This window comes from Oncorhynchus mykiss, chromosome 8 (assembly GCF_057628025.1).
Source record: "Oncorhynchus mykiss isolate SJ-2025 chromosome 8, ASM5762802v1, whole genome shotgun sequence".
In the NCBI taxonomy this organism is placed as follows: domain Eukaryota; kingdom Metazoa; phylum Chordata; class Actinopteri; order Salmoniformes; family Salmonidae; genus Oncorhynchus; species Oncorhynchus mykiss.
Genome location: NC_143029.1, coordinates 73,056,793 through 73,083,756, shown reverse-complemented (window position 1 = coordinate 73,083,756; position 26,964 = coordinate 73,056,793). Strand labels below are relative to the sequence as shown.

General features: G+C 44.6%; 1 protein-coding gene across 6 annotated transcripts in view; it reads right to left on the bottom strand.

Moving 5' to 3' along the window:
• The window catches only part of LOC110530474 (arf-GAP with GTPase, ANK repeat and PH domain-containing protein 3), a 299,837-nt gene that overhangs the window by 121,521 nt on the left and 151,352 nt on the right, over window positions 1-26,964 (bottom strand). For 4 of the 6 annotated variants that reach the window (XR_016482589.1, XM_036986117.2, XM_090182495.1 and 1 more), the window contains exons 1-3: window positions 23,521-26,121; window positions 3,195-3,253; window positions 1,315-1,402 (exon numbers count right to left, since the gene is read on the bottom strand). Coding sequence is in view for 4 of the 6 variants with exons in the window: in XM_036986117.2 (XP_036842012.2) it covers window positions 1,315-1,402; window positions 3,195-3,253; window positions 23,521-25,213 (1,840 nt within the window). In the remaining 2 variants the exon portion in view is untranslated. Of the gene's footprint in view, window positions 1-1,314; window positions 1,403-3,194; window positions 3,254-23,520; window positions 26,122-26,964 lie in introns of those variants that run through there. The other 2 variants (XR_016482590.1, XM_036986120.2) reach the window with 1 other exon arrangement.

The window sequence follows — 26,964 nt, the reverse complement described above, 5'->3', positions numbered from 1 at the left end:
CATTTTGTCTGTCATAGTTGAAGTGTACCTATGATGAAAATTACAGGCCTCTCATCTTTTTAAGTGGGAGAACTTGCACAATCAGGGAGGTGACCAAGAACTCGACGGTCACTCTGACAGAGCTCCAGAGTAATTTTGTGGAGATGGGAGAACCTTCCAGAAGAACAACCATCTCTGCAGCACTCCACCAAACAGGTCTTTATGGTAGAGTGACCAGACGGAAGACACTCCTCAGTAAAAGGCACATGGCAGCCCACTTGGAGTTTGCCAAAAGGCACCTAGAGAACTCAGACCATGAGAAACAAGATTCTCTTTGGCCTGAATGCCAAATGTCAAGTCTGGAGGAAACCTGGCACCATCTCTACGGTGAAGTATGGTGGTGGCAGCATCATGCTGTGGGGATGATTTTCAGCTGCAGGGACTGGGAGACTAATCAAGATCGAGGGAAAGATGAACGGAACAAAGTACAGTGAGATCCTTGATGAAAACCTGCTCCAGAGAGATCAGGACATCAGACAGGGCCGAAGGTTCACCTTCCATTTGGACAACGACCATAAGCACACCGCCAAGACAATGCAGGAGTGGCTTAGGGACAAATCTCTGAATGTCCTTGAGTGTCCCAGGTAGATCCTGGACCAGATCAAACATCTCTGGAAAGACCAGAAAATAGTTGTGCAGCAACACTTCCCATCCATCCTGGCAGATCTTGAGAGTATCTGCAGAGAAGAATGGGAGAAACTCCCCAAATACAGGTGTGCCAAGCTTGTAGCGTCATATCCAAGAAGACTCGAGGCTGTAAACACTGCCAACGGTGCTTCAACAAAGTACTGAGTAAAGGGTCTGAATACTTATGTAAATATATTATTTACGTTTTTTTATTAGGAAGACATTTGTACAATTTAGTAAAAAACAGATTTTGCTTTGTCATTATGGGCTATTGTGTATAGATTGATGAGGGGAAGAAAAACAATTTAATCAATTATAGAATAAGGTTGTAACGTAACAAAATGTGGAAAAAGTCAAGGGGTCTGAATACTTTCTGAATGCACTGTAAATGTATATAAATGTTCAGAAATAATTAGAAATCCTTTTTACATTATTATAAATATCTCAAATTACATGTACATGTATGATGCAGCAGGGTCAGTAGATGGAGTAGATTAGCAAGATACCATCACAGTTAGAAGTGATGTGTTCATGTGTTGACTGACAAGACCCTCCTAGAGTCCACAACCTTTTAGCTCTTTACAGCGTGTGACACCTCTCTCCTCCCTCAGGTGTTTTTCCTAAACAGCAGCAAGCTCTGTCTCTTACCTTCAGGAGATTCCTCCTGCACATATGTGCCTGTCAGGTACCGGTGGACCAAGGCAGACTTCCCACTCGACAGATTACCCACAATACCCTGCAGAAACAACAAGACAACAGTCTAGTCAAGGACATCATATATATGTTGTTGAGATGTTTACACAGCCAACCAATGTCATAGCCCACAGCCAATGGACTTGCTTCTTGTAAAGGCAAGGTGGCAAAACAATAGTTCTGTAAGAAGTTGCAGAGACAAATCACCAACTAACGCTAGAGCCCACAGTCTATGGACTTTCTTATGGACAGATGATGCTTGTGGGATAAAAGAAAGGTGGTTACCGGCAAGGGAACAGTTCAGGACGTTCAGAACGTCCAGGCCCAGGCCCCAGCCCTGACTGCTGACTGCCCCCAGGGGGAGCCTGACAGTGGGTGACCTGGGGCTGGGCTGCTCCCAGGCTGGGGTGGCTGTTGATAATGCCAGTGTGTCTGGGGGAGGACACGCCCTCCTCCCCTACTCAACCCCACAATCCACCTTCACCACCCTCTTCTTTAGATCATTAGTGGGTGGTAAAGTCAGGTATGGTTTTAATTATAGGGGACTGTGAGAGAGATGTGTGTGTGTGTACAGGATCTTTAAGAGCCTAGATGATGCTACCTCTCCTCTCCATCATTACACTTACGATCTACATAAGGAGGAAGTTGGCTTTGGAGAGGACAAAGAGTAGTAGTCTATCCACCACAGAAGAATAACAAGCTAGGAGGTACTCAGAACAGAAGCTAACTACAAAAGGAACAGAGTTTATGTTAGAAATGTAAAGCTTTGTAAGCTGCTGGGTTGTAGGCCCATCATTAGGGCTGCTGTATAAGCATAGTTCAGGCAGATGAAAGCAGAGCGGGCACAGTGGGTGCAAATCCCACTACAGCCTTTTTTAAGGATCAGTCTATGGTTCATTATCAAGGTCCGGCAGGGTTAAATGAGAAGACAGTACTATACAGTATCAGCTCATCTCCTCATGAGTGCAATTGTCAATTGTTGGAATGATAACATCTGCCCGTGCTTTTGGGAAAAATAATATATGAATGAACTACTTCTGTCCAATACTGTCATATAGAACTGTGGAAGAAATGGAAGCTATGCGTCCCTGACAGTCCTCGACTCTTCCCTGCTGAATCCAGCGTCAGTTCACTAAACCCCTGAAATGTCTGGAGTTTTCCAATTAACACCTAACACTACATAAAAGACAATGAGCTTCTATCAAATTATCCTTGGTTAGAACGCATGTTCTCCATAAAAGTGTCCCTGTGAGAGAACATCATTTTCTGTTGGATTCCCCATAGGATTACACCAATATGTTTTTCATAAAAGACCAAAATACTATGAATACTACAGTACTTAACAGCAGAATGTTGGAATGGAATGTGTCTTTGTGGTAATATCCCTATTGATGATGTACGTGAAGCACTCCCTTCTTCCTGTGAGGACGTGTGTGTGTGTGTGTGTGTGTGTGTGTGTGTGTGTGTGTGTGCGTGCGTGCGTGCGTGCGTGCGTGCAAGCAGTTGTGCCAGCGGGTGGATCAGACCCAGGACCTGTCACACGTCTAGCCCAAAACTGTCACTCATCTCTCTGTCCTGCTGCAAGCCACTCCGCGCTACGTGTCACCATGCCAACTTATCTCATTCAAAATCACCCACACTCTCGCTTGGTGCCAGGGAATATTCCAGCCAATTTCTGTACTCTACTCTCTCTGTCATGCAGAATGAGAAGAAATGTTATTGAAATGCATAGAGCATGGCCTGGCATTGACATTTAAATCAATCCTCTTGCAGTGCCAATGCCAGAAGAATAATATGGCCTGAAGTTATGATGAATACTCATGCATACTACTCACCACTTTGAGCTCTGGCACTGATCGACTCAATGTCCACTCCTGGCTATTGACGAAAGAGTCTGGAAGAGAAAAAAGAACAAGAGAATAAACGCCATTAAGCTGAGGTCGGGAAAGGTTAAAGCAGTACGTTGATTCCTTGCCACGGTCTGTCTCATAGCTTAAAGGGAGGATGTGAAATCATGGTTTCAAGTCATCTCTGACAATGCAAACATTCACACGCATGCACATCTACCTCATTTTTACCATTATGTCAACAATGCAACTAAAGATGACAAAACTCTAGATCCCCATCATACCACACACAGAAATTCATACAAACCCTCCCTTTCCCTCCCTTTGGCAAATCAGACCATAACTCTATCCTCCTGCTTCCTTCTTATGAGCAAAAACTCAAACAGGAAGTACCAGTGACACGCTCAACACAGAAGCGGTCTGATGAAGCGGATGCTAAGCTACAGGACTTTTTCATTAGCACAGATTGGAATATGTTCCAGGATTCATCTGACAACATTGAGGAGTTTACCACATTAGTCACCAGCTTTATTAATAAGTGCATCAACAAAGTTGTCCTCACAATGACCGTACGTACATACCACAACCAGAAGCCATGGATTACAGGCAACATCCACACTGAGCTAAAGGCTAGAGCTGCTGCTGCAGGACCCTAATTGCTGCTGCAGGACCCTAATTCAGACACTTATAAGAAATCCAGCTACGACCTCTGACGGTCCATCAAATAGGCAAAGCATCAATACAGGACTAAGATCCGTCAATACGTCAAAACAGGACTAAGAATCCTACTACACCGGCACTGACACTCAAAGGATGTAGCAGGGCTTGCAAACTATCACAGACTACAAAGGGAAACCCAGCCACGAGCTGCCCAGTGATGCGAGCCTAGCAGACAAAATAAATGCCTCGCCATGCCATAACCATGCATGAGAGCACCAGCTGTTTCGGATGACTGTGTGATCTTGCTTTCCGTAACCGATGTGAGTAATACCTTTCTAGAGGTTAACATTCACAAGGCCGCGGAGCCAGATGGAACATACAACGAGGATTCAGAGCAACAGTCCAATTAAACCTCAGGAGGCTGAATAAATTTTGCCTTGGTCCCTATGCACCATTGAGAGCATCCTGTCCGGCTGTATCGCAGCACTGTCTGCAACCGCAGGGATATCCAGAGGTTGGTGTAGTCAGCCCTACATGTCACCAGGGGCACACTGCCTGCCCTCCAGGACCTCTACTGTACAGCACCCGGTGTTACAGGAAGGCCAAGAAGATCCCCTCGTGTTACAGGAAGGACCTCCGCCAACCAAGCCATGACCTGTTCACCCATCTACCATTTAGAAGGAGGGGACAGTACAGGTACATCAAACCTGGGACTGAGAGACTGAAAAACAGCTTCCGTCTCCAGGCCATCAGAAAGTTAAATAGTCACCACTAGCTGGCCTCCGCCCAGTACCCTGCCCTGAACTTAGTCACTGTTACTAGCCGGCTCTTCACCTAAGAGATTTCTTCCCTATGTACAGTTGAAGTCGGAAGTTTACATATACACTGCTCAAAAAAATAAAGGGAACACTAAAATAACACATCCTAGATCTGAATGAATGAATATTCTTATTAAATACTTTTTTTCTTTACATAGTTGAATGTGCTGACAACAAAATCACACAAAAATGATCAATGGAAATCAACTTTATCAACCCATGGAGGTCTGGATTTGGAGTCACACTCAAAATGAAAGTGGAAAACCACACTACAGGCTGATCCAACTTTGATGTAATGTCCTTAAAACAAGTCAAAATGAGGCTCAGTAGTGTGTGTGGCCTCCACGTGCCTGTATGACCTCCCTACAATGCCTGGGCATGCTCCTGATGAGGTGGTCTCCGGATGGTCTCCTGAGGGATCTCCTCCCAGACCTGGACTAAAGCATCCGCCAACTCCTGGACAGTCTGTGGTGCAACGTGGCGTTGGTGGATGGAGCGAGACATGATGTCCCAGATGTGCTCAATTGGATTCAGGTCTGGGGAACGGGCGGGCCAGTCCATAGCATCAATGCCTTCCTCTTGCAGGAACACTTCAGCCACATGAGGTCAAGCATTGTCTTGCATTAGGAGGAACCCTGCTTTCATCTGTGAAGAGCACAGGGCGCCAGTCTCGAATTTGCCAATCTTGGTGTTCTCTGGCAAATGCCAAACGTCCTCTACGGTGTTGGGCTGTAAGCACAACCCCCACCTGTGGACGTCGGGCCCTCATACCACCCTCATGGAGTCTGTTTCTGACCGTTTGAGCAGACACATGCACATGCCTGCTGGAGGTAATTTTGCAGGGCTCTGGCAGTGCTCCTCCTGCTCCTCCTTGCACAAAGGCGGAGGTAGCGCTCCTGCTGCTGGGTTGTTGCCCTCCTACGGCATCCTCCACGTCTCCTGATGTACTGGCCTGTCTCCTGGTAGCGCCTCCATGCTCTGGACACTACGCTGACAGACACAGCAAACCTTCTTGCCACAGCTCGCATTGATGTGCCATCCTAGATGAGCAGCACTACCTGAGCCACTTATGTGGGTTGTAGACTCCGTCTCATGCTGCAACTAGAGTGAAAGCACCACCAGCATTCAAAAGTGACCAAAACATCAGCCAGGAAGCATAGGAACTGAGAAGAGGTCTGTGGTTATCACCTGCAGAACCACTCCTTTATTGGGGGTGTCTTTTGGGGGTGTCTTGCTAATTGCCTATCATTTCCACCTGTTGTCTATTCCATTTGCACAACAGCATTTGAAATGTATTGTCAATCAGTGTTGCTTCCTAAGTTGACAGTTTGATTTCACAGAAGTGTGATTGACTTGGACAAAAATAAATTGAGTAGTGTACTTAGTTTGGAGTCATTAAAACATATTTTTCAAGAGGGAGGGTCTGGGGCACTTCACAAAATAGATGGCATCATGAGGGAGGGAAATTATATGGACATATTGAAGCAACATCTCAAGACATCAGTTAAAGATTGGTCGCAAATGGGTCTTCCAAATGGACAATGACCCCAAGCATACTTCCAAAGTTGTAGCAAAATGGCTTAAGGACAACAAATTCAAGGTATTGGCGTGGCCATCACAAAGCCCTGACCTCAATCCTATAGAAAATTTGTGGACAGAACTGAAAAAGCGTGTGCGAGCAAGGAGGCTTGTGGAAGGCTACACGAAACGTTTGACCCAAGTTAAACAATTTAAAGGCAATGCTACCAAATACTAATTTAGTATATGTAAACTTCTGACCCACTGGGAATGTGATGAAAGAAATAAAAGTGATCCTAACTGACCTAAGACAGGGAATTTTTACTAGGATTAAATGTCAGGAATTGTGAAAAACAGAGTTTAAATGTATTTGGCTAAGATGTATGTAAAATTCTGACTTCAACTGTACATATATTCCATTTTTGGCATTTGTGTCTATTGTTTTGTATTGCTCAGTATTACTGAACTGTTGGAGCTATAAACATAAGCATTTCGCTGCACCTGCGATAACCTCTGCAAAATATGTGTACCTGATCACAAAAGTCCACAAGAACACCAAGGTAACCTCCCTAAATGACTACCGCCCTGTAGCACTCACATCTATAGCCAATAAATACTTTGAAAGGCTGGTCATAGCGCACATCAACACCATGATCCCAGACACCCTGGACCCACTCCAATTTCCATACCACTCCAACAGATTCACAGATGACTCAATCTCTATTGCACTCCACAATGCCCTCACCCACCTGGACAAAAGGAATACTTATTTAAGAATGCTGTTTAGTCCCCTCCAGGCTCAGGACCCTGGGACTGAACACCTGCCTCTGCAACTGAATCCTGTGCTTCCTGATGGGACGACCCCAGGTGGTGAGGGTAGGCAACAACACATCCGCCCCGCAGACCATCAACACATGGGCCCCTCAGGGTTGTGTGCTTAGTTCCCACCTGTACTCCCTTGTTCACCAAGGACTATGTAGCCACGCACAACTCCAACACCATCATCAAGTTTGCTGACGACACAATGGTGGTAGGACTGATCACCGATGATGATGAGGCAGCCTATAGGGTGGTCAGATACCTGGCAGTGTGGTGCCAGGACAACAACCTCTCCCTCAAGGTTAGCAAGACAAAGGAGCTGATCGTGGACGACAGGAGATGGGGTTGTACTGGAGCTCATTGAGAGATTCAAGTTCTTCTGTGTCCACATCACTAAGGAATTTAACATGGTCCACACACACCCACACAGTGCCTCCTCCCCCTCAAGAGGCTGAAAAGGTTTGGCATGGGCCCTCAGATCCTCAAAAAGTTATACAGCTGCACCATTGAGAACATCTTGACTGGCTGCATCACCGCTTGGTAAGGCAACTGCAAGACACCCGACCGCAAGGCGCTACAGAGGGTGGTGAGTAAGGCCCAGTACTTCCAGGATCTCTATACCAGGTGATATCAGAGGAAGGCAAGCGGTACCAGTGCACAAAGTCTGGAACCAACAAGACCCTGAACAGTTTTAAGCCATAAAACTGCTAAACAAGGCTGCTAAATAGCTAATCAAATGGCTACCCAGACTACCTGTATTGACCCTCTTTTTAAATAACTCTTGCACTGACTATGCACACACACTGGACTCTATCCACACACTCACATATACAGTACATACACTTTTTTTTACGCACAAAACAATTTAGGAAACAGGGATCTTAATCCCCGGAGGGGATTTAACGTCTCTGCTGTAATCTAGAAGCTTGAACTTGACATCTAGCCACTTACAGCGCATTCGGAAACTATTCAGACCCTTTGACTTTTTCCACGTTTTGTTACATTACAGCCTTATTCTAAAATTAATTAAATTGTTATTTTTCCTCATCAATCTACACACAATACCCACAATGACAAAGCAAAAACAGGTAGAATTTTTTTTTTTACTAAATTAAAAACAAATACCTTATTTACATAAGTAATCAGACCCTTTGCTATGAGACTCAACATTGAGATCAGGTGCATCCTGTTTACATTGATCATCCTTGAGATGTTTCTGCAACTTGGAGTCAACCTGTGGTAAATTCAATTGATTGGAAATTATTTGGAAAGGCACACACCTGCCTATATAAGGTCCCACAGTTGGCAGCCCCACTTGGAGTTTGCCAAAAGGCACCTAGAGAACTCAGACCATGAGAAACAAGATTCTCTGGTCTGATGAAACCAAGATTGAACTCTTTGGCCTGAATGCCAAGCGTCAAGTCTGGAGGAAACCTGGCACCATCCCTATGGTGAAGTATGGTGGTGGCAGCATCATGCTGTGGGGATGTTTTTCAGTAGCAGGGACTGGGAGACTAGTCAGGATCGAGGGAAAGATGATTGGAGCAAAGTACAGAGAGATCCTTGATGAAAACCTGCTCCAGAGCGCTCAGGACCGCAGAATGGGGCAAAGTTTCATCTTCCAGCAGGGCAATGACACTAAGCACACAGCCAAGACAATGCAGGAGTGGCTTCGGGACGAGTCTCTGAATGTCCTTAAGTGGCACAGCCAGAGCCCGGACTTAAACATGATCTCTGGAGAGACCTGAAAATAGCTGTGCAGCTACGCTCCCCATCTAACCTGACTGATCTTGAGAGGATCAGCAGAGAAGGGGAGAAACTCCCCAAATACAGGTGTGCCAAGCATTTAGCGTCATACCCAAGAAGACTCACTGTATTGTAATTCATATCGCTGGTATTTGAATGACCCTGGTGATGAGTTCTCAACTTGAAATATTGTTCATTATCAGGTATCCTATTGAATGCCATAGTCTAGTTTGTACACCATAAATTAATGGTAATATGTAGGGGGAATGTATTGAGTAAAGGAAGGGCAATCACTAGGGCTAGGTGGTATACCGTATTTGACTATATTGATTGATGCTCGGACCGTTTTTTTTTTTACTCTACCTTCTATATCGGTATTTGAATGTTTGGTTTGTTAAATGTGATACGCTGTGTGTATCGTCCATTTTCATAGTTTACTCCGCTACTTGAGCCATCCCTCTCTGCATCTCCACGCTGCTTTCCACACAGAGCTAGTCCCACCCACTGTCACTCAAGGAGGGCATGTGTTGTTGCTTGACCACGAGATACTTTCGTTCAGTCTGCATGGTCAATGCAGCACATACAAAAATGTTGATGGAAAACAATGTTGTTTCCAATTGAATCTTAATATAAATCCACAAGCGTTCTACAATTACAATATTAGTTTGTGTTTCTTACATCTGCAAACAGCTAACGTTAGTTTGTATTTTCTTGGCAAGTTAGGCTAAATCGTGATAGCCACAAATGCTAATCGCAAACGTAGCCAGCTAATACAGCCTGGTCCCAGTGCTGGTGGAGGTCTAAATCAGCATGTTGTTTGTGCAACAGTATCTTGTAAATCAAAGAGGAATAGGCAAAGCATGAATATGTTGGCTATATGAATAAAGATTTAATGTAGAAAAAGATTATAGGGTCCCCTAGGAAACACGGAACATCGGTTCCTACCCTGTCACAATAACTCGTCCATGGCATTTTCATTTGTTGTCATGTCAAGCACTGTATTCAAAGTGCCCACTATTATTTATATTCTAACTATAGAATTATAATAAACATTTTATTTCCATGAGTCCAAAAGTTCACCCAAGTGTTTTGATCTAAATCGCAATTGCAACATTTGGTAAAAAACCAGGCCTAGTATTTTTGCCCATATCGTGGCAGCGTGGAAAGAAACTCAAATGAGTGCAGGAAATGCAGAACTTTATGGAAATGCAGGAAATTATTTTAGGTTGAAGTTGAATTGAACAGTATAAAACAGTAGACCCATTGAAATAATTTAGAATATATGTTTTGCCACCCTAGGGTCACGCACTACTCATAAAGCAAATGTAGAACTTTTATTAATGAAAAATCTAAAATACCGTCAAATACCATCCAAATTTTGAAAAATACCATATGATATGATATTTTGGCCATATCGCCCAGCCCTAGCAATCACATGTGGCAGGCACAGACAAGGGTGGAGAGATGTGGTTTAGTGAGGAAGGGGATCGAGTTCAGGTCAGGTCACATTAAGGGAGAAGGAACAGTTTATGGCCCACATCACTTAATTTCCTGCCTAGCGATAAAGATGTAATGTTTAGGGAGAAGTTGGATGTCACCCAAATTGGGGTATATATTAGTGATGCACCGATATGACATTTTTGGCCGTTACCGATATCCTATATTTTCCTTGCCAAAAGAAACGATACCGATTACCGATATTTAACATTTTAGCAGCCTTTTAAGCATTCTAGTACAGTTAAATAGTTAACACACAGCAATCTAAGGTACTGCAGCTGTCTAAGGCACTGCATCTCAGTGCAAGAGGCATCACTACAGTCTCTGATTCGAATCCAGGCTGTATCACATCAGGCCGTGATTGGGAGTCCCATAGTGCGGCGCACAATTGGCCCAGCGTCATCCGGGCCGTCATTGTAAATAAGAATTTGTTCTTAACCGACTTGACTAGTTAAATAAAGGTTACACACACACACACACACACACACACACACACCAAACCAAAAAGTTATTTTGTTGGCATTTACATATGTTCCCATTACCAGAAAAACATAATCAAAACCCATGTCTTTCACTTACTCGCTGTGCTAACTATATAACTAGGTGTCATCATCTAAAATAACCCTAATTTATAAGACAGTTCTTATTTGATTAATGGTGTGTGGACCCATCTATGTGAAGCTAGCCACAAGAAGGATTAGCCACAATAGTGGACTTTGCGGTTAGCCTTCAAAATAAAAGTATGGCATAATTCTACTATTTGTATTCATTTGTATTTTGAAGGCAAACCGGCCTAATCATTATTGTGGCTAGCTTCACAACACATAACCCGGTCCGGTCGAGCCTCACTAGCCAGATGAAGCAAGCTGATTGCTTATAACGTTAGCTTTGGGGAACAGGGTTAAGTAGCTGGCTAGCTATTTATTTTCATGAACTGAAGTTCAATTTCAATAGGCGAACAACAAGTGGCAACCTAATACTTACTCACAAGGATTACTAAATCATTGCTAAGAATAATGAAAATGACTGCAGTTTCTACTGGTCATTGTTTTCAGGCTGGTTGTTTTGGTGCTAGCTAGGTACCAAGCTAAAGCTAGCTACCCCAGAAGTTGCGGTCAAACAAATGATGCTTTACTACCAACGCGTGTAAACACATCGTTTGTGGCCGGTGTTTGCTCATTTTCAGACTATTTAGTACAGCTTTTACAATGTTACTTTATCTTTTTTGAAACGCAAAGACGCAAACAGCGTTCCATAGTATGCATGTTGTGAAGCTAATAGCAGTGACGCTATTACTGTGTAACCAAATAGCGCGCTTGGTAGTGTGTACCGGTGCTCGACCAGCCGGTGAAAGCCAACATCACCCATGACAGAAAACGTTTGACTATCAAGGGCAATGAGTTCCATTATCTTGGCTTTAATGGATTTCAACTTTGAGTTGTCTCGCTGACTTGACTTGTTGACTGCTCAAACCACACAGGAGACACTGTGTGGCCTAGGTTAGGAATGCTGTGTTGCACATGTAGGACAACATTTTACGGCACGGTAGCTTTGACATCGTTTTTTAACAATGACGTTAAACTAGACATCAGGCCGATACCGATGTTGGCATTTTTAGCTAATATCAGCCCATTCCCGATATGTTCACCGATACAGTATATTGTGCATCCCTGGTATATATACTACCACTGGTGAAACCATGGCTTTGTCTTACGCAGCTGTATGACCCAATAAGTGAAATAAACATGGTTTAAGCTTTACTAAATTTGTCCGTAAGTTTTACGAGGTTCATTTAGAACCTAAAACAAACGGTATAAACGTTTTTACTTGTTATTGTTATGTTATTCACTGTATTCATTCCACGTGTCATTATTTCCATGTTTATTAGATATTTTATGCATCTTTATCTTGAACGGCATTCTTTGAAAAGGGCCCGTAAGTAAGCTATTCATTTCACTGTTAGTCTAAAACTGTGGTTTACGAAGCATGTGACAAAATTGATTTGATTTGACACGACCTCATTCAGTATGTTGGAGCTTTTTTGATCCTCTCACCTTGAGGCAAACTGACACTGCGGCTGCTAATTCAATTTAACAGTGAGAAATTACCAGACGTGACACAACATGTTTCCTCTATTAATGACATCAGATAGGGAAGGAACATTTGAGTGAATAATCACCATTTTAAAACCATTCAATAGAACAATTACAGTCTGGGTGAAAGTCAGTAGAATTGTTTATGTCTGCCATAACCAAACCCAACACACAGATAACTTCTCTCAAAGGACACCGTAAAGAGTGTTAGCATCTGTCACAACAACCGTTTGACAAAATACCCTATTTTTGTTTTGATTCTCAGCCCCATTCTGAGCTAGCAACCCCCATGGAGATACCATCTCCAACAGAGGGGGTGTAGACACCCTGTCTGCAGGCAACAAGGTGCACAGCCAGGTGGGATCCCCCTATGTCGGTCTACACCAGAACAATGAAAAGCTACAACACCAAACAAGGCAGCATCCTTTACTGTAGGTGCATGTGTCTGTTGCAGCAACAATGTTCTCATCATGCCCAAGGCAATCATATTACAGAAAATCAATCATCCAGAAAAAAATATTGAGAGCAAATGCCTGTATTCAAGAGCACTCTTGCCATAAACAATATTTTACACAAATTGAAAGCGGTTGTCCAATCCATATTTATTGTCTTTAAGTTAAGTGTAAGGGCTTCAGTGAAAATTGCAACATTTGCACAACATGAGATCAATTGTTGAAGAACATTCATTCAAACTTTGTTCCAATGCTAATCAAAGCCATTCCAAACACAATTGAACTTCACTTGAGACACTTTTCCCAATTAAGAAAATAAACAGTTGTCCGTTTGAACACTAGATTCTACCTTTAAATGTTTTGTTTTAGAAGCAATAAGGTTGACTTAAAACACTGTATACAATAATAGGCTTCGTTGCTATGGCGATCTCACTTTATTCCAGGCTGAGGCGTGTTGAGTGCATCACCAGAGGTGGATTCAGGCTTTGTGTTGCTAAGCCCTCTCACTACCAGTTTGACACATCTCCTTGAACATGTTAGAACATGAGCACCAAAGACGCTCTTCAGATGCTGCGGCTCTGAAACTCTGCTTGAGTGAGGGAGTTTTATTTCAGAAGTGGTAGATAGGAGCTTAAACGAGGTTGCCACTCATTTTGTCAAGGTTTTATTGTTAGCATACAAATGTAGCTAATGTTTCTGTAAAACATATTAAATGATAGAGACAAGAGGACAACGAAATGACAAAGTAGATCCTCTCAAAATAAAAATAGTGATTGGAGCTATTTTATGCAACTCTTGAGCACCGTAAACAGTAGTTTCCACTGTTGTCTCAATTCTTGCATCTCTTAAAGAGAGAGGGCCAAACACACAAAGGAAGACCCCAGAAATAGATAGGCCATCCAGTTGAATTAGAGGTCATTACACAAATGGGGCTCTATAGTGTTGTTGACCACTTAGAGCAGGCGTGTCAAACTCATTTGGCGCCGGGGGCCGCATTCTGTCTTCATCGAGGTCTGGAGGGGCATCACTGAAAATGTGCTGTATTTCCTTGCCTTCAAAATGTAAAAAAATATATAATATTTTTTTATAAAGGCCTCTAAACACTTCTGTGAGCAGGCCTTTCTAATCGACCTGGCCCGGGTATCCTGGAAGGACATTGACCTCATCCCGTCAGTTGAGGATGCCTGGTCATTCTTTAAAAGTAACTTCCTCACCATTTTAGATAAGCATGCTCCGTTCAAAAAATGCAGAACTAAGAACAGATACAGCCCTTGGTTCACCCCAGACCTGACTGCCCTCGACCAGCACAAAAACATCCTGTGGCGGACTGCAATAGCATCGAATAGTCCCCGTGATATGCAACTGTTCAGGGAAGTCCGGAACCAATACACGCAGTCAGTCAGGAAAGCTAAGGCCAGCTTCTTCAGGCAGAAGTTTGCATCCTGTAGCTCCAACTCCAAAAAGTTCTGGGACACTGTGAAGTCAATGGAGAACAAGAGCACCTCCTCCCAGCTGCCCACTGCACTGAGGCTAGGTAACACGGTCACCACCGATAAATCCATGATTATCGAAAACTTCAATAAGCATTTCTCAACGGCTGGCCATGCCTTCCGCCTGGCTACTTCAACCTCGGCCAACAGCCCCGCCCCCCCCGCTGCTCCTCGCCCAAGCCTCTCCAGGTTCTCCTTTACCCAAATCCAGATAGCAGATGTTCTGAAAGAGCTGCAAAACCTGGACCCGTACAAATCAGCTGGGCTTGACAATCTGGACCCTCTATTTCTGAAACTATCCGCCACCATTGTCGCAACCCCTATTACCAGCCTGTTCAACCTCTCTTTCATATCGTCTGAGATCCCCAAGGATTGGAAAGCTGCCGCAGTCATCCCCCTCTTCAAAGGGGGAGACACCCTGGACCCAAACTGTTACAGACCTATATCCATCCTGCCCTGCCTATCTAAGGTCTTCGAAAGCCAAGTCAACAAACAGGTCACTGACCATCTCGAATCCCACTGTACCTTCTCCGCTGTGCAATCTGGTTTCCGAGCCGGTCACGGGTGCACCTCAGCCACACTCAAGGTACTAAACGATATCATAACCGCCATCGATAAAAGACAGTACTGTGCAGCCGTCTTCATCGACCTTGCCAAGGCTTTCGACTCTGTCAATCACCATATTCTTATCGGCAGACTCAGTAGCCTCGGTTTTTCGGATGACTGCCTTGCCTGGTTCACCAATTACTTTGCAGACAGAGTTCAGTGTGTCAAATCGGAGGGCATGCTGTCCGGTCCTCTGGCAGTCTCTATGGGGGTGCCACAGGGTTCAATTCTCGGGCCGACTCTTTTCTCTGTATACATCAATGATGTTGCTCTTGCTGCGGGCGATTCCCTGATCCACCTCTACGCAGACGACACCATTCTATATACTTTCGGCCCGTCATTGGACACTGTGCTATCTAACCTCCAAACAAGCTTCAATGCCATACAACACTCCTTCCGTGGCCTCCGACTGCTCTTAAACGCTAGTAAAACCAAATGCATGCTTTTCAACCGATCGCTGCCTGCACCCGCATGCCCGCCTAGCATCACCACCCTGGATGGTTCCGACCTAGAATATGTGGACATCTATAAGTACCTAGGTGTCTGGCTAGACTGCAAACTCTCCTTCCAGACTCATATCAAACATCTCCAATCGAAAATCAAATCAAGAGTCGGCTTTCTATTCCGCAACAAAGCCTCCTTCACTCACGCCGCCAAGCTTACCCTAGTAAAACTGACTATCCTACCGATCCTCGACTTCGGCGATGTCATCTACAAAATGGCTTCCAACACTCTACTCAGCAAACTGGATGCAGTCTATCACAGTGCCATCCGTTTTGTCACTAAAGCACCTTATACCACCCACCACTGCGACTTGTATGCTCTAGTCGGCTGGCCCTCGCTACATATTCGTCGCCAGACCCACTGGCTCCAGGTCATCTACAAGTCCATGCTAGGTAAAGCTCCGCCTTATCTCAGCTCACTGGTCACGATGGCAACACCCATCCGTAGCACGCGCTCCAGCAGGTGTATCTCACTGATCATCCCTAAAGCCAACACATCATTTGGCCGCCTTTCGTTCCAGTACTCTGCTGCCTGTGACTGGAACGAATTGCAAAAATCGCTGAAGTTGGAGACTTTTATCTCCCTCACCAATTTCAAACATCAGCTATCTGAGCAGCTAACCGATCGCTGCAGCTGTACATAGTCTATTGGTAAAGAGCCCACCCATTTTCACCTACCTCATCCCCATACTGTTTTTATTTATTTACTTTTCTGCTCTTTTGCACACCAATATCTCTACCTGTACATGACCATCTGATCATTTATCACTCCAGTGTTAATCTGCAAAATTGTAATTATTCGCCTACCTCATTGCACACATTGTATATAGACTCCCCCTTTGTTTTCTACTGTGTTATTGACTTGTTAATTGTTTACTCCATGTGTAACTCTGTGTTGTCTGCTCATACTGCTATGCTTTATCTTGGCCAGGTCGCAGTTGCAAATGAGAACTTGTTCTCAACTAGCCTACCTGGTTAAATAAAGGTGAAATAAAAAAATAAAAAATAAAATAAAAATATTCATAGTTTTTTAAATTTCCGATGCTCCCTGACTGTCTAGCTTTCATTTAGGTGATTATTTAGTTATACATTTTTTATGTCACGTGCCCAAGTACAGTGAAATTGCTTTCTTTTTTAGCGAGCTGGAGACAATCAAGAAACTGGACGAATACATTGTCGGTCCATTGTCATTTCTACACAGTTTCGATTTGGTTTCAGTCATTTTAAGTACAGTGACTTCCGTTGGTATTCATGTAACAGTATAACTTTAGACCGTCCCCTCGCCCATACCCGGGCGCGAACCAGGGACCCTCTGCACACATCAACAACAGTCACCCACGAAGCATCGTTACCCATCGCTCCACAAAAGCCTACTACTTCAAGGTCTCTGAGCAAGTGACGTCACCGATTGAAACACTATTTAGCGCGCACCACCGCTAACTAAGCTAGCGTTTCATATCCGTTCCACTCCATTTTGAATTCAGGCTGTAACATAACAAAATGTGGAATAAGTCAAGGGGTATGAATACTTTCGAGTACACATACACAAACAAAACACCCGCAGGCCGGATTGGACCCCCTTCTGCCCTATGTTCCACACAGGGCAGAAGAAAGGAGGTGAATTAGAAGAAATGTAGGTTATTCACTCAAAGCTTTACCTTACTGAAGTGATAGCCATCTTTCATTAAACCATGTGACACATTGTTTGTGCTACACACGTGTTACATGCTACTGTAGGACTATATGCTGTGGCTATCCAGATTGATGTAACAAGTGCCACTTGTCCTTATTTCTTTCTGAAACAGCGAATATAATTAATTTAGTTCTGCTTTACATCATCCATTAAAAATTAGCAACCCATCAGTACCCACAATGCCTATAGAAATGGAACAGAATGAGCCCCAACTTCAGTGATGCAGCCTCCAGAGGACACTAGGGCCTTTGTTTGTGTGAGATGGAAAACTGCATCGGTGGATTGTTTCATGTTTTTCGACTCATTACTCATGTCCACTCTAATAAAAATTACTATTCAATCCAAGGGCAGTGAGGCACAATTAGTAACCCCCATATTGAGTTCAGAAAACAGAGAGAAAGAAAATGCAGAAAACACCACGTTTATGCTGCTCTGTGTGTGTGTGTGTGTGTGTGTGTGTGTGTGTGTGTGTGTGTGTGTGTGTATGAGCACGCGTCTGTGCGGTGTTTGTGTGGGAATGTATTACTATCCTTGTGGGTACTGGAAATCCCCAAAAGGATAGTAAAACCAGGAATATTATTCCTCGTGGGGACATTTCCCATGATGGCTATTTTAAATTTAAGGGCTAGGTTTACAATTAGGGTTACGAGTTAGGATTAGGGGTTAAGGAAAATAGGATTTTGAATGGAAATACATTTTAGGTCCCCACAAGGATTTTTGTTTTTGTGTTTGTGTGGGGTCAGTGGGGAATGAAAGTGGAGGACGACTGTGAGGTCTAAACCTCCCTGCCAAAGATTAGGAGATCCTTTCCCACTAGCTACAAATGACAGAGTACCAATTTAGCTTGGACTAAGTATTTTTACATCCCTCATTGGTAACCACATAAATATGTAGGATCTTCATTTGATTACCATGTTGTCGGATAACTTGGCTGCAATGCAGGAAACGTAAAACTTCTACTGTATTTGAGGTTTAAAAAGACTTCTGAAGTATGTATTTCCCACTTTGAAATGTGAGACTTGATTTCCTTTACAAAAAAATGTATTAAACCCTACAAAAATGGCTATTAATTATAATCAACATTTCCTGTTGCTGCAGGACTATTTTCCTGCTGAAGCAACTGGCTCAAATTAAGATCCTACATTTGTAGTGGATTGTTACCCACTGCCATTAGACTCGGTCTAGCATATACTTACACAGAGCAGCAGCTCCATTGACATAATCATTCCTGAATCATCTCCCTATCTTGTAAATGTTACGCCTCTGTAACCAAACTCACAAAGCTTTCTACTCAATGCTGCTACAGCTCTTATAACTTATCTGTAGAGCTCTGAACAGCAGAATGTCATTTCATTCTGAGGTGATAGATAAGTGAACAGAATCAGCAGTAAGCAGACAGATCTGGATGCCCGCTGACCAATCTATTCTATTGTGTAGGGCTATAGGCAAGCTGACTTAAGGGTCTCTTAGTCTCTTCTAAGAATTCTGTTGTCGAAGGCTTGGTATCGACCATTTCCTCAGAGGTAAATTGGACACCAGTGTTGAGCGGAATCCAAATTTAACCCAAGGGAGACACATTTTCTGTCTTAGCTGACTCGATATAGTAGAGTGAATTGTTTTCTATAATCACAACCCCACATTAACAACATACCATAAACATGGTTCTGCACAAAAAAGGGCCCCCAACTGTCAATAGCCACAGATAAGAAGAATCCAAAGTCAACTCGGGAACTCTACTTTGACCTGAGCACTGATGCACATCATCCTTTATTTCTGTTGTGCTATTCTGTCATCACCATGACATTAAACCCCATTGGTGAGTGGTGTCTCAAACTCCAGCATGTAAATGGGCTTTGAACTTGATTCTGAGAAGCTTTTTCCCCTGAGAGGCAAGTAGCAGCAGTGTGAACGGACATATTCAATCTCTCCCTATCCCAGTCTGTTTCTCAAAGTAAACACTCTAATGTACTTGAACTTTGCTCAGTTGTGCACCGGGGCCTCCCATTCCTCTTTCTATTCTGGTTAGGGCCAGTTTGCGCTGTTCTGTGAAGGGAGTAGTACACAGCATTGTACGAGATCTTCAGTTTCTTGGCAATTTCTCACTTGGAATAGCCTTCATTTCCCAGAACAAGAATAGACTGATGAGTTTCAGAAGAAAGTTTTTTGTTTCTGGCCATTTTGAGCCTGTAATCAAACCCACAAATGCTGACAATCCAGATCATCAACTAGTCTGAAGAAGGCCAGTTTTATTGCTACTTTAATCAACACAACAGTTTTCAGCTGTGCTAACATAATTGCAAAAGGGTTTTCTAATGATCAACTAGCCTTTTAAAATGATACGTGCCATTGGAACACAAGAGTGATGGTTGCTGATAATGGGCCTATGTAGATATTCCATAAAAAATCAGCTGTTTCCAGCTACAATAGTCATTTACAACATTAACAATGTCTACACTGTATTTCTGATCAATTTGATGTTATTTTAATGGACAAAAAAAAGAAGCTTTTCTTTCAAAAACAAGGAAAATTCGAAGTGACCCCAAACTTTTGAATGGTAGTGTATGTAAGAATGCTGTTTACCGACTAGCTCAGCCTTCAACACTATAGTGCCCTCCAAACTCATCACTAAGCTCATGCCCCAACAACCCTTCCGGAGGCTGAAGAAATTCAGCTTGGCCTCTAAGACCCTCACACATTTCTACAGATGCACCATTGAGAGTATTCTGTCAGACTGTATCACCACTCGGTACAGCAATTGCACCGTCTGCAACCGCAGGGCTCTCCAGAGTGTGGTGCGGTCAGCCCAACACATCACCAGGGGAACACTGCCTGCCCTTCAGGACATCTACAGCAGCCAGTGTCACAGGAAGGCCAAGAAGATCATCAAGGATCTCAGCCACCCGAGCCAAGCCCTGTTCACCCCGCTACCATCTAGAAGGTGGAGACAGTACAGGTGCATCAAAGCTGGAACTAAGAGACTGATAAACAGCTTCTATCTCCAGGCCATCAGACTGTTAAACAGTCACCACTAGCCGGCATCCGCCCAGTACCCTGCCCTGAACCTTAGTCACTGTTAATAGCCGGCTACCACCCGGTACTCTACCCTGCACCTTAGAGACTGCTGCACTATTTACATGGTCATTGAACACTGGTCACTTTAATGTTTACATATTGTTTTACCCACTTTATATGTATATACTGTATTCTAGTCATGGCTCATTCTATAGAACTACTGCCATACACACCTTTTCTATTCATATACTATCCATATAAATCATCATATACAATGATGGTGTGTATAGATATTCCAGACTGACATTGCTCATTCTGATATTTATTGATTTATTCCTTTGAATTTTTGGGGATTTGTATATGATTCCGTATTGTTCTGTATTACTGCACTGTTGGAGCTAAAGTAGAAACATAAGCATTTCATTGCACCTGCAAAATATGTGTACGCGACCAATACAATTAGATTTGAAGGGAACACAGTAGCTGGGGATCTGTGGCAGCAGACGCTCAAATAAGGAGTCATTTTAAAGTATTAAGAGAGCTTTTATATCCATCTCCTTCTGGACTGACTCACTTACTCACTCAACCCACAACAGTGTCTTATTCTCTCTTGTCCTTTATCCCTCTCCTCTTCCCTCCTCTCCCAGAAGTGGGTTTGTGTGATCAAACGTTCAGTATCAGTACGTGATCAGTACGTTCAGTATGAGTTTGGCTCAGAGAAGGTCTGCTGATGGTGCTTACTTAATAAACCAGATATGTCTTCACACAACTCTGAAGGAAAGTCTTCAGAGCAGGCAGACTCAAACTTAACAACATTTAGGGGAACAGACATTTTGGGAACAGACATTTTGTTGGCCCTGATTCACTGTGACAAAGAGTTTTGTATGAGAAAGAGCAGAGCTGCAAACTATTTTCATGAATGAACTTCAGTTGATTGTGAGATGAAAAAAAAATAAGGCCAGGGTATTGTTATTCTTGAACACTCCACAACCAATTTCGAGGATCTCTTATAAGAGAGATCAGTCATGAGATGAAAGAATACAAAATGCACATTGACACACAGGACACTTTCGACAACTCTCAATGAGCAATGCCAAGTCTAGGCAAGATACATGTACCACAGTGAACATTTTGCCAGCCTGACTGGTCCTACAAAACAATGACGTGTATGGCCTAGTTTAATGCACGTCGTGTGTTTGATGAAGCAGGCCTGGGTTCAAATAGTATTTGAAATCTTCCAAATACTTTGAGTATTTGTCTGAATCTGCCTGGTTTACACATTTGAGACCATTCCATTGGTTCCACTGCTGCAGGCAAGCTCAATCACACCCAGCCAAAGTATTGGAAAGATATACAAATTCGATTTGAACCCAGGTCTGTGATGGAGTGCAGTGTTGACTACCTCACAAAACGTCACTTCAAACCACCCCTCCTCCACGGGCCTGACAACAATGCCTTGTTCACCCACTGGTAGGGGCGAGGTGCAGTCGTGAGGTGGACAGGGTCCTCAACCCCTCATCCCTGATGTAGGGCTATACCACCAAAGGGAAAAAATATAACCAGGAAAACAGCCCATCATTAGCTAGTACTAACACCTGGACATCCATATTAGTTACTCGCTAAACAGAGTATATTGTAATGCCAGCTAATGTGTTTTTGGTTAATTTTCGCAATTACACGTGTGTGTGTGTGTGTGTGTGTGTGTGTGTACTAACTAAGGGCTGGGAATCAGAACTCTTAAGATACATTTTGCAGCCAGGTAAGGTTGTCAAACACTTAGGCAGGTAGAGACAGGTGACTAGGCTTTTAGTCAGAGTGATCGGCACACCTACATTCCTACTGCCTGACTGACTGCCCTCTCCTACTTCGACTACGGAGACAAATATCACTAAACGTGCACTTAACACTACAAAGGCTTTGGTGACCTTGGTAACAGTTCTTATTGGGAAAACAAATAAACTGCAAATCACAAAGTGTACCTGTATCTGCCCTTATTAACTGCTTAGGCTCAGAAGGAAACAAAGCTTTGCTAAAGTTGATATCGACACAAAGTACATAGTCTGATTTGTGGTTCATTCACAGAGAAACAACTTACCAAGTACGCAAAACAATCTAAGAAGTGTTTCTCTGGAAAGTTTGATGCAACTTACTCCTACAGCAACAGGTGTTTGTTTTGAATCTGAACTTTACTCAAACTTTCATTGTTCACTCATAGATTCTGGGGGTCTGAGCCGTGGATTTTTCTAAATGATGTAATAATGAGGTAATAATTCACGATCACCAATCATAACTCTAGAAAATGTTTCGTGTCATGTTGCACAAACCTGTCTGATACAAGTTTTTAACTTCAGTTCACCATAGTATAAGGTGTTATCTTCTAATGACTATGACAGGAACAAGGCTTAATTTAGATTTTAACTAAACTGCATGGGAGTACACAGCAAACACAGCTTCAGCACATTGGCTAATCTCTATAGCTCATTGTTGCTTCTCTGTCTGCTTCTATGAGTAACTCAACACAGACACACAAGATCCTACACTGTCAACGTATAGAGATCAGCGCTAGGCTAGCTAACCTTTAAACACAGTGCTTAAGTCTCTCTCTCAGTTCCCCATCATTACAGTGTTTAAGCCCTCCTAATTTAGCCCTGGTTGGCGGCCAAAAGCATCTCCAAGGCCCTTCACAGCTGCTGACCGTTTTAATGCCTCCTGCTTTAAGCTGTGTCCCTACGAGGCCAGAGGCATTAACTACCATGCATTTCCAACCACACTGGCTCTGGGAAACACAGCCACTTCTGGATCAGACTGTATAGTACTGTACCAACCACCCATACCTTTTCTCATCAAACAGCTATTGTTAACTTTAAACAACAAGGCAAATTCATATGAGATAACAGGCAAGACCCTCATCTCATCCAAATGACAAATCTCTAATGTAAAATGTTTTCAGTGGTGACTGTTACATATCTGAATAAGAACCAACATGGATTTGAAATGCATTGTTGGAAAAGTAAATGAGTAAAATGAGAACTGTTTCTAACCTCCGGGTCCCGAAACCTTGAAATGCCACCTCAGCCTAAAGTTCCCTTCCACGTGTTTTTCATTTGCCCTCATTCCTTAAAGAGCAGAATACCCCTGTTCCTGTTTACATGTGAGCTCTTATCCAGTGACTAAGAGGAGCGAAAGGGGGTTAAGTGGGGCACAGACAGATTTTTCACCTAGTTAGCTCGGAATTCGAACCAGCGACCTTTTGGTTACTGCCCAAATGATCTTAACCGCTAAGCTACCTGCTGCCCTGTTGAACTATAAAAGGGAACTTTTTTTGACAGAGTGGTTGAGGGGGGGGCTGTCCAGAACCAGGAGCACTAAGTGCTGGGAAATATATTCAATCTTACTGGGAATCTTACCTTGAACTTTGTTGCAGTCTGTCAGAGTCTCTATTGCAACTGACTGAGGCTTTTTAATCCTGCCCAGGGAATATTTGCCAGTCTCTTTGCTCGGGTGTCGGGGCTGGAGTTCACATTTACCGTTGGACGGTTGCTGCTGCTCCTTCCTCCTAAAGCGTCTGGCTATGAGCTGCCATAGACTGGGCTCCTCCTGGGCCGGTTTAGTAGAGGAGGACAGTTTGGCTGGGTAGAGAGGCACCTCCATCACCTTAACCTTGCCCTGGCTGTGGTACTGAATGAACTGCCTCCCTCCATCATCGTCCCTCTCGTAAGGAGGTGGCAGGGTCCTCCCAGTCAGATAGGAGAAGGGCCGCAAGGGGAGAGATGTCTCCTGCTCCATACTTGTAGTGCGTGAGCGTTCCTCTGATGTCAACTCAGAAATGTCCACTCTTTCCCGCGGCCGGTTCCTCTTGATCCGCAGACTGAGGCTCCGGCGTAAGGAGCTCAGGGTCTTCTTGGGGGCATCTGGCTTGCTGCTGGGCTTGGAGCCTGGGTCTGGGGCTTCCTCCTTCTCCTTGTCCTGAGCTGGTCGGCCGAACAGCCTCCAGCGGCCAAATAGACCTCCCCCCTGGCTTCCTCCTTGGCTGTCCAGCCCCTCCTGAGACCCCGAGGCCTTCTTCCTCAGCTCCAACACAGTCATGCTGACCGGTCTCGGTTTCCAGGTCTGCTGCCGGACCCTGGGGACCACCTTCTCCTCAGCCCCCGCCACCGTCCACTGAGGGAGCACCCCTGGCTTAAGACCGTCCACCGCCCGCAGCTCTGCCCTCCTGGTCCAGCGCTGCTGTGGGGGACCGTCCAGAGACCTTGTAGCCCCCCTCCTGGAGGTCTGTTGGGAGTGGGACCCGGGCTCTGATAGGGTAGGGTTGAGGTTGGGGCCTGCGAGCATGCACACACTCCTGGGCCTGTCCTGTCTGTCCTGGCGGCTTAGCAAGCCTTGATGCTGCCTGGCTGCGGCTCCATACATGCTCACCGCCCTCCTGTTGTGTGGAGCAGCACCGTCCTGGGATGGCCTCCTGCGGAGCACAGCCCGGGGTGGAGAGCCACCACCGGCCAGAACACCACCGGCAGGGACACCACCATGATTCCCAGGGAGAGGCCCTTCAGTCTGGGGAGAAACGTCCTGTCCCTGGGTCTCTACCTGGGTCTTCTGTTGCTCTAGAGCTGCTGTAGCTGCCTTTACCTCTACTCCTACCGCTGCAGTCTCCCAGTCAATCTGAGAAGGATGGGCTGCTGCTGGAGCTGTTGAGTTACTAGAGAACTGTTGGAGTTGGAGAAACCGGTCCGTCTTCATTTTTCTTCCCTCCTCCTCCTCCTCCTGCACTGCCTCCTCCCTCCTCCCCCCCACTCTGCCTGTACGGCTCAGGGAGGGCCACCTGCCAAGCCTGAAGTGTCCCTCCTTCCCCTGCAGCGCCTGTGGCCGTGCCCTGGTGCTCCTGGCTGCCGGATGACTCTGCTCCAGGGAGGCGTGTCTGGCGGCCAGGCCCTCCCTCACCCCCACCCCCTCACCCACCTCCTCATGCCCCAAAGTTCCATTCAGGATGACAGAGATGTGATACACCGTGGTCCTACCTCCTCCTGACTGGTGGGATGTTACAGCTTTGCTTGTGGCCCCGGGGATAGCCTGCTCCGTAGCCCGACTGCTCAGCAGTAGCATGGCACTACCCTGAACTCCCCCACACACACAGGCATGCACAAACTAGCCTAACTTACACGCACACACCTACATACACACAGTCGCAAAGCAAACATAATCTCACACTCCTCTCCCCGGTGTGGTGGTGTTTAGGGTAGCTCTCTGAGACCTTCACTTCCAGGCTGCATTCCAACCCCCCGGGTAATCCTTTACCTTTGACATGGGAAAAAAACTTCAAACAAGCCTGAGCAAAGCCTCTGTGCCACCTCCATAACCCTGCAGCCTTATACTCAGCATTCAGCAGCAGCACCGCAAAAGGCTGGATGGTGGCTGGCTGGTTGCATTCTCCCCTCTACTTTCTTCTTCTACCTGTCCGACGTGAGGGTGAGCGACAGCTAAAACAGCCATTCCACTGTTTGCTTTGGAACAAGCAAACACATGTTTGTCATAGAGTCCCTGAGAGGCCGTGAGCGACATATGAAAAACATCCTTCTTGGCAAGTTGTGAGCAATCCTTTTCTGCCTGTGGTGCAGACAAAACCCTTCATCTCTGAGCTGCCTGCCGTGCGTAGCGTGAGGGAGTGTGTCTGTCTGAACTTTCCAGCAGTTTCCCAACCCCCGGGACGGTCAGAAAACAAGGACCGGATCCCAATGGGTCGGCTGCTCTGCATTAAAACACACCAACTCCACTGATCTGAGTTCCTCCACAGGATCTCTAGAGGGATTTCAGCCCCCAGAGAGTAAAATGGATGACAGTGAGTGAACAGTAAGAATAGGATCCAAGGAAGAGGGAGCTGAGCATCAACTATTGCTGCAGCAGTCAACAAAGATAGGATCCTAGAACAAACTGCTATGAAAGAGAACTTTGTGTCCCCAGTGCCTCCTCTCTCGGTCACTCTCTGTATTCCTCCCTCCCTCGCCATCAAGTTCTCTCTTGCAACCGAACAAGCAGGGATAGGGAAAACACAAAGGCAGAGATTTTCCCATGGCTTTCTAAAGGAGGGAGAGTGAGTGGAAGTACCAGAAGTTCTGGCTTCCATGTAGCCAAGTTTTAGACTCTACATAAAGCACTGCTAATCCTAGGGCCCTGTAAAAGCAGATCACATGGGTTGCACACAAGTGGGTCAGATAGCTTGAAAGGGCAAGATATGTTCTCTAGTTCATTGTAAATAAAAATGTAAAAAAAAGCTAAAATAGCTCAATGCAGAAAGTCGCCTAATTGTGTGAAAGTAACAGTCACTGCTATATTAATTGCCACCTAACCTGACAGCAATAATGGACTACGGTTTGAGTGGATCGATCCCAGTGTTTACATACACATGCACTGACAAAAGCACACACAAGCTCTCACACACTTAGTCACTCCAGGAGTGACCCGACTACCATTTATGGCAGGCAGCAAATTATTTTTACAGTGTTGTTAATCACTGAAATAATCTGATAAATTAGTTGGTATGTAAACTGTCACCTCTACAAAATACCACTAAGTAATAATTACAAATCTGGCTTTGACGCCTTCCCAAAATAAGTAAATTAACCTTTCCACAGGAAGAATTATTAGCTCATAAGTCATTGTCAGCAACTGATTGGCTGCCATAAACGGATGCATATTCAGCTTGTTATTTCAATGTCATTTAAGGCTCTAAAAGGAACTCACTGCATAATCTGGCACATTCCAGCTTTATATTCAGCATGGGCAGAGCTTTGGTGTTCAACTAGGCATTGGTCAATCAAATGGAAACCACTCTGAATAAAGGCACAACACAAAGCTGA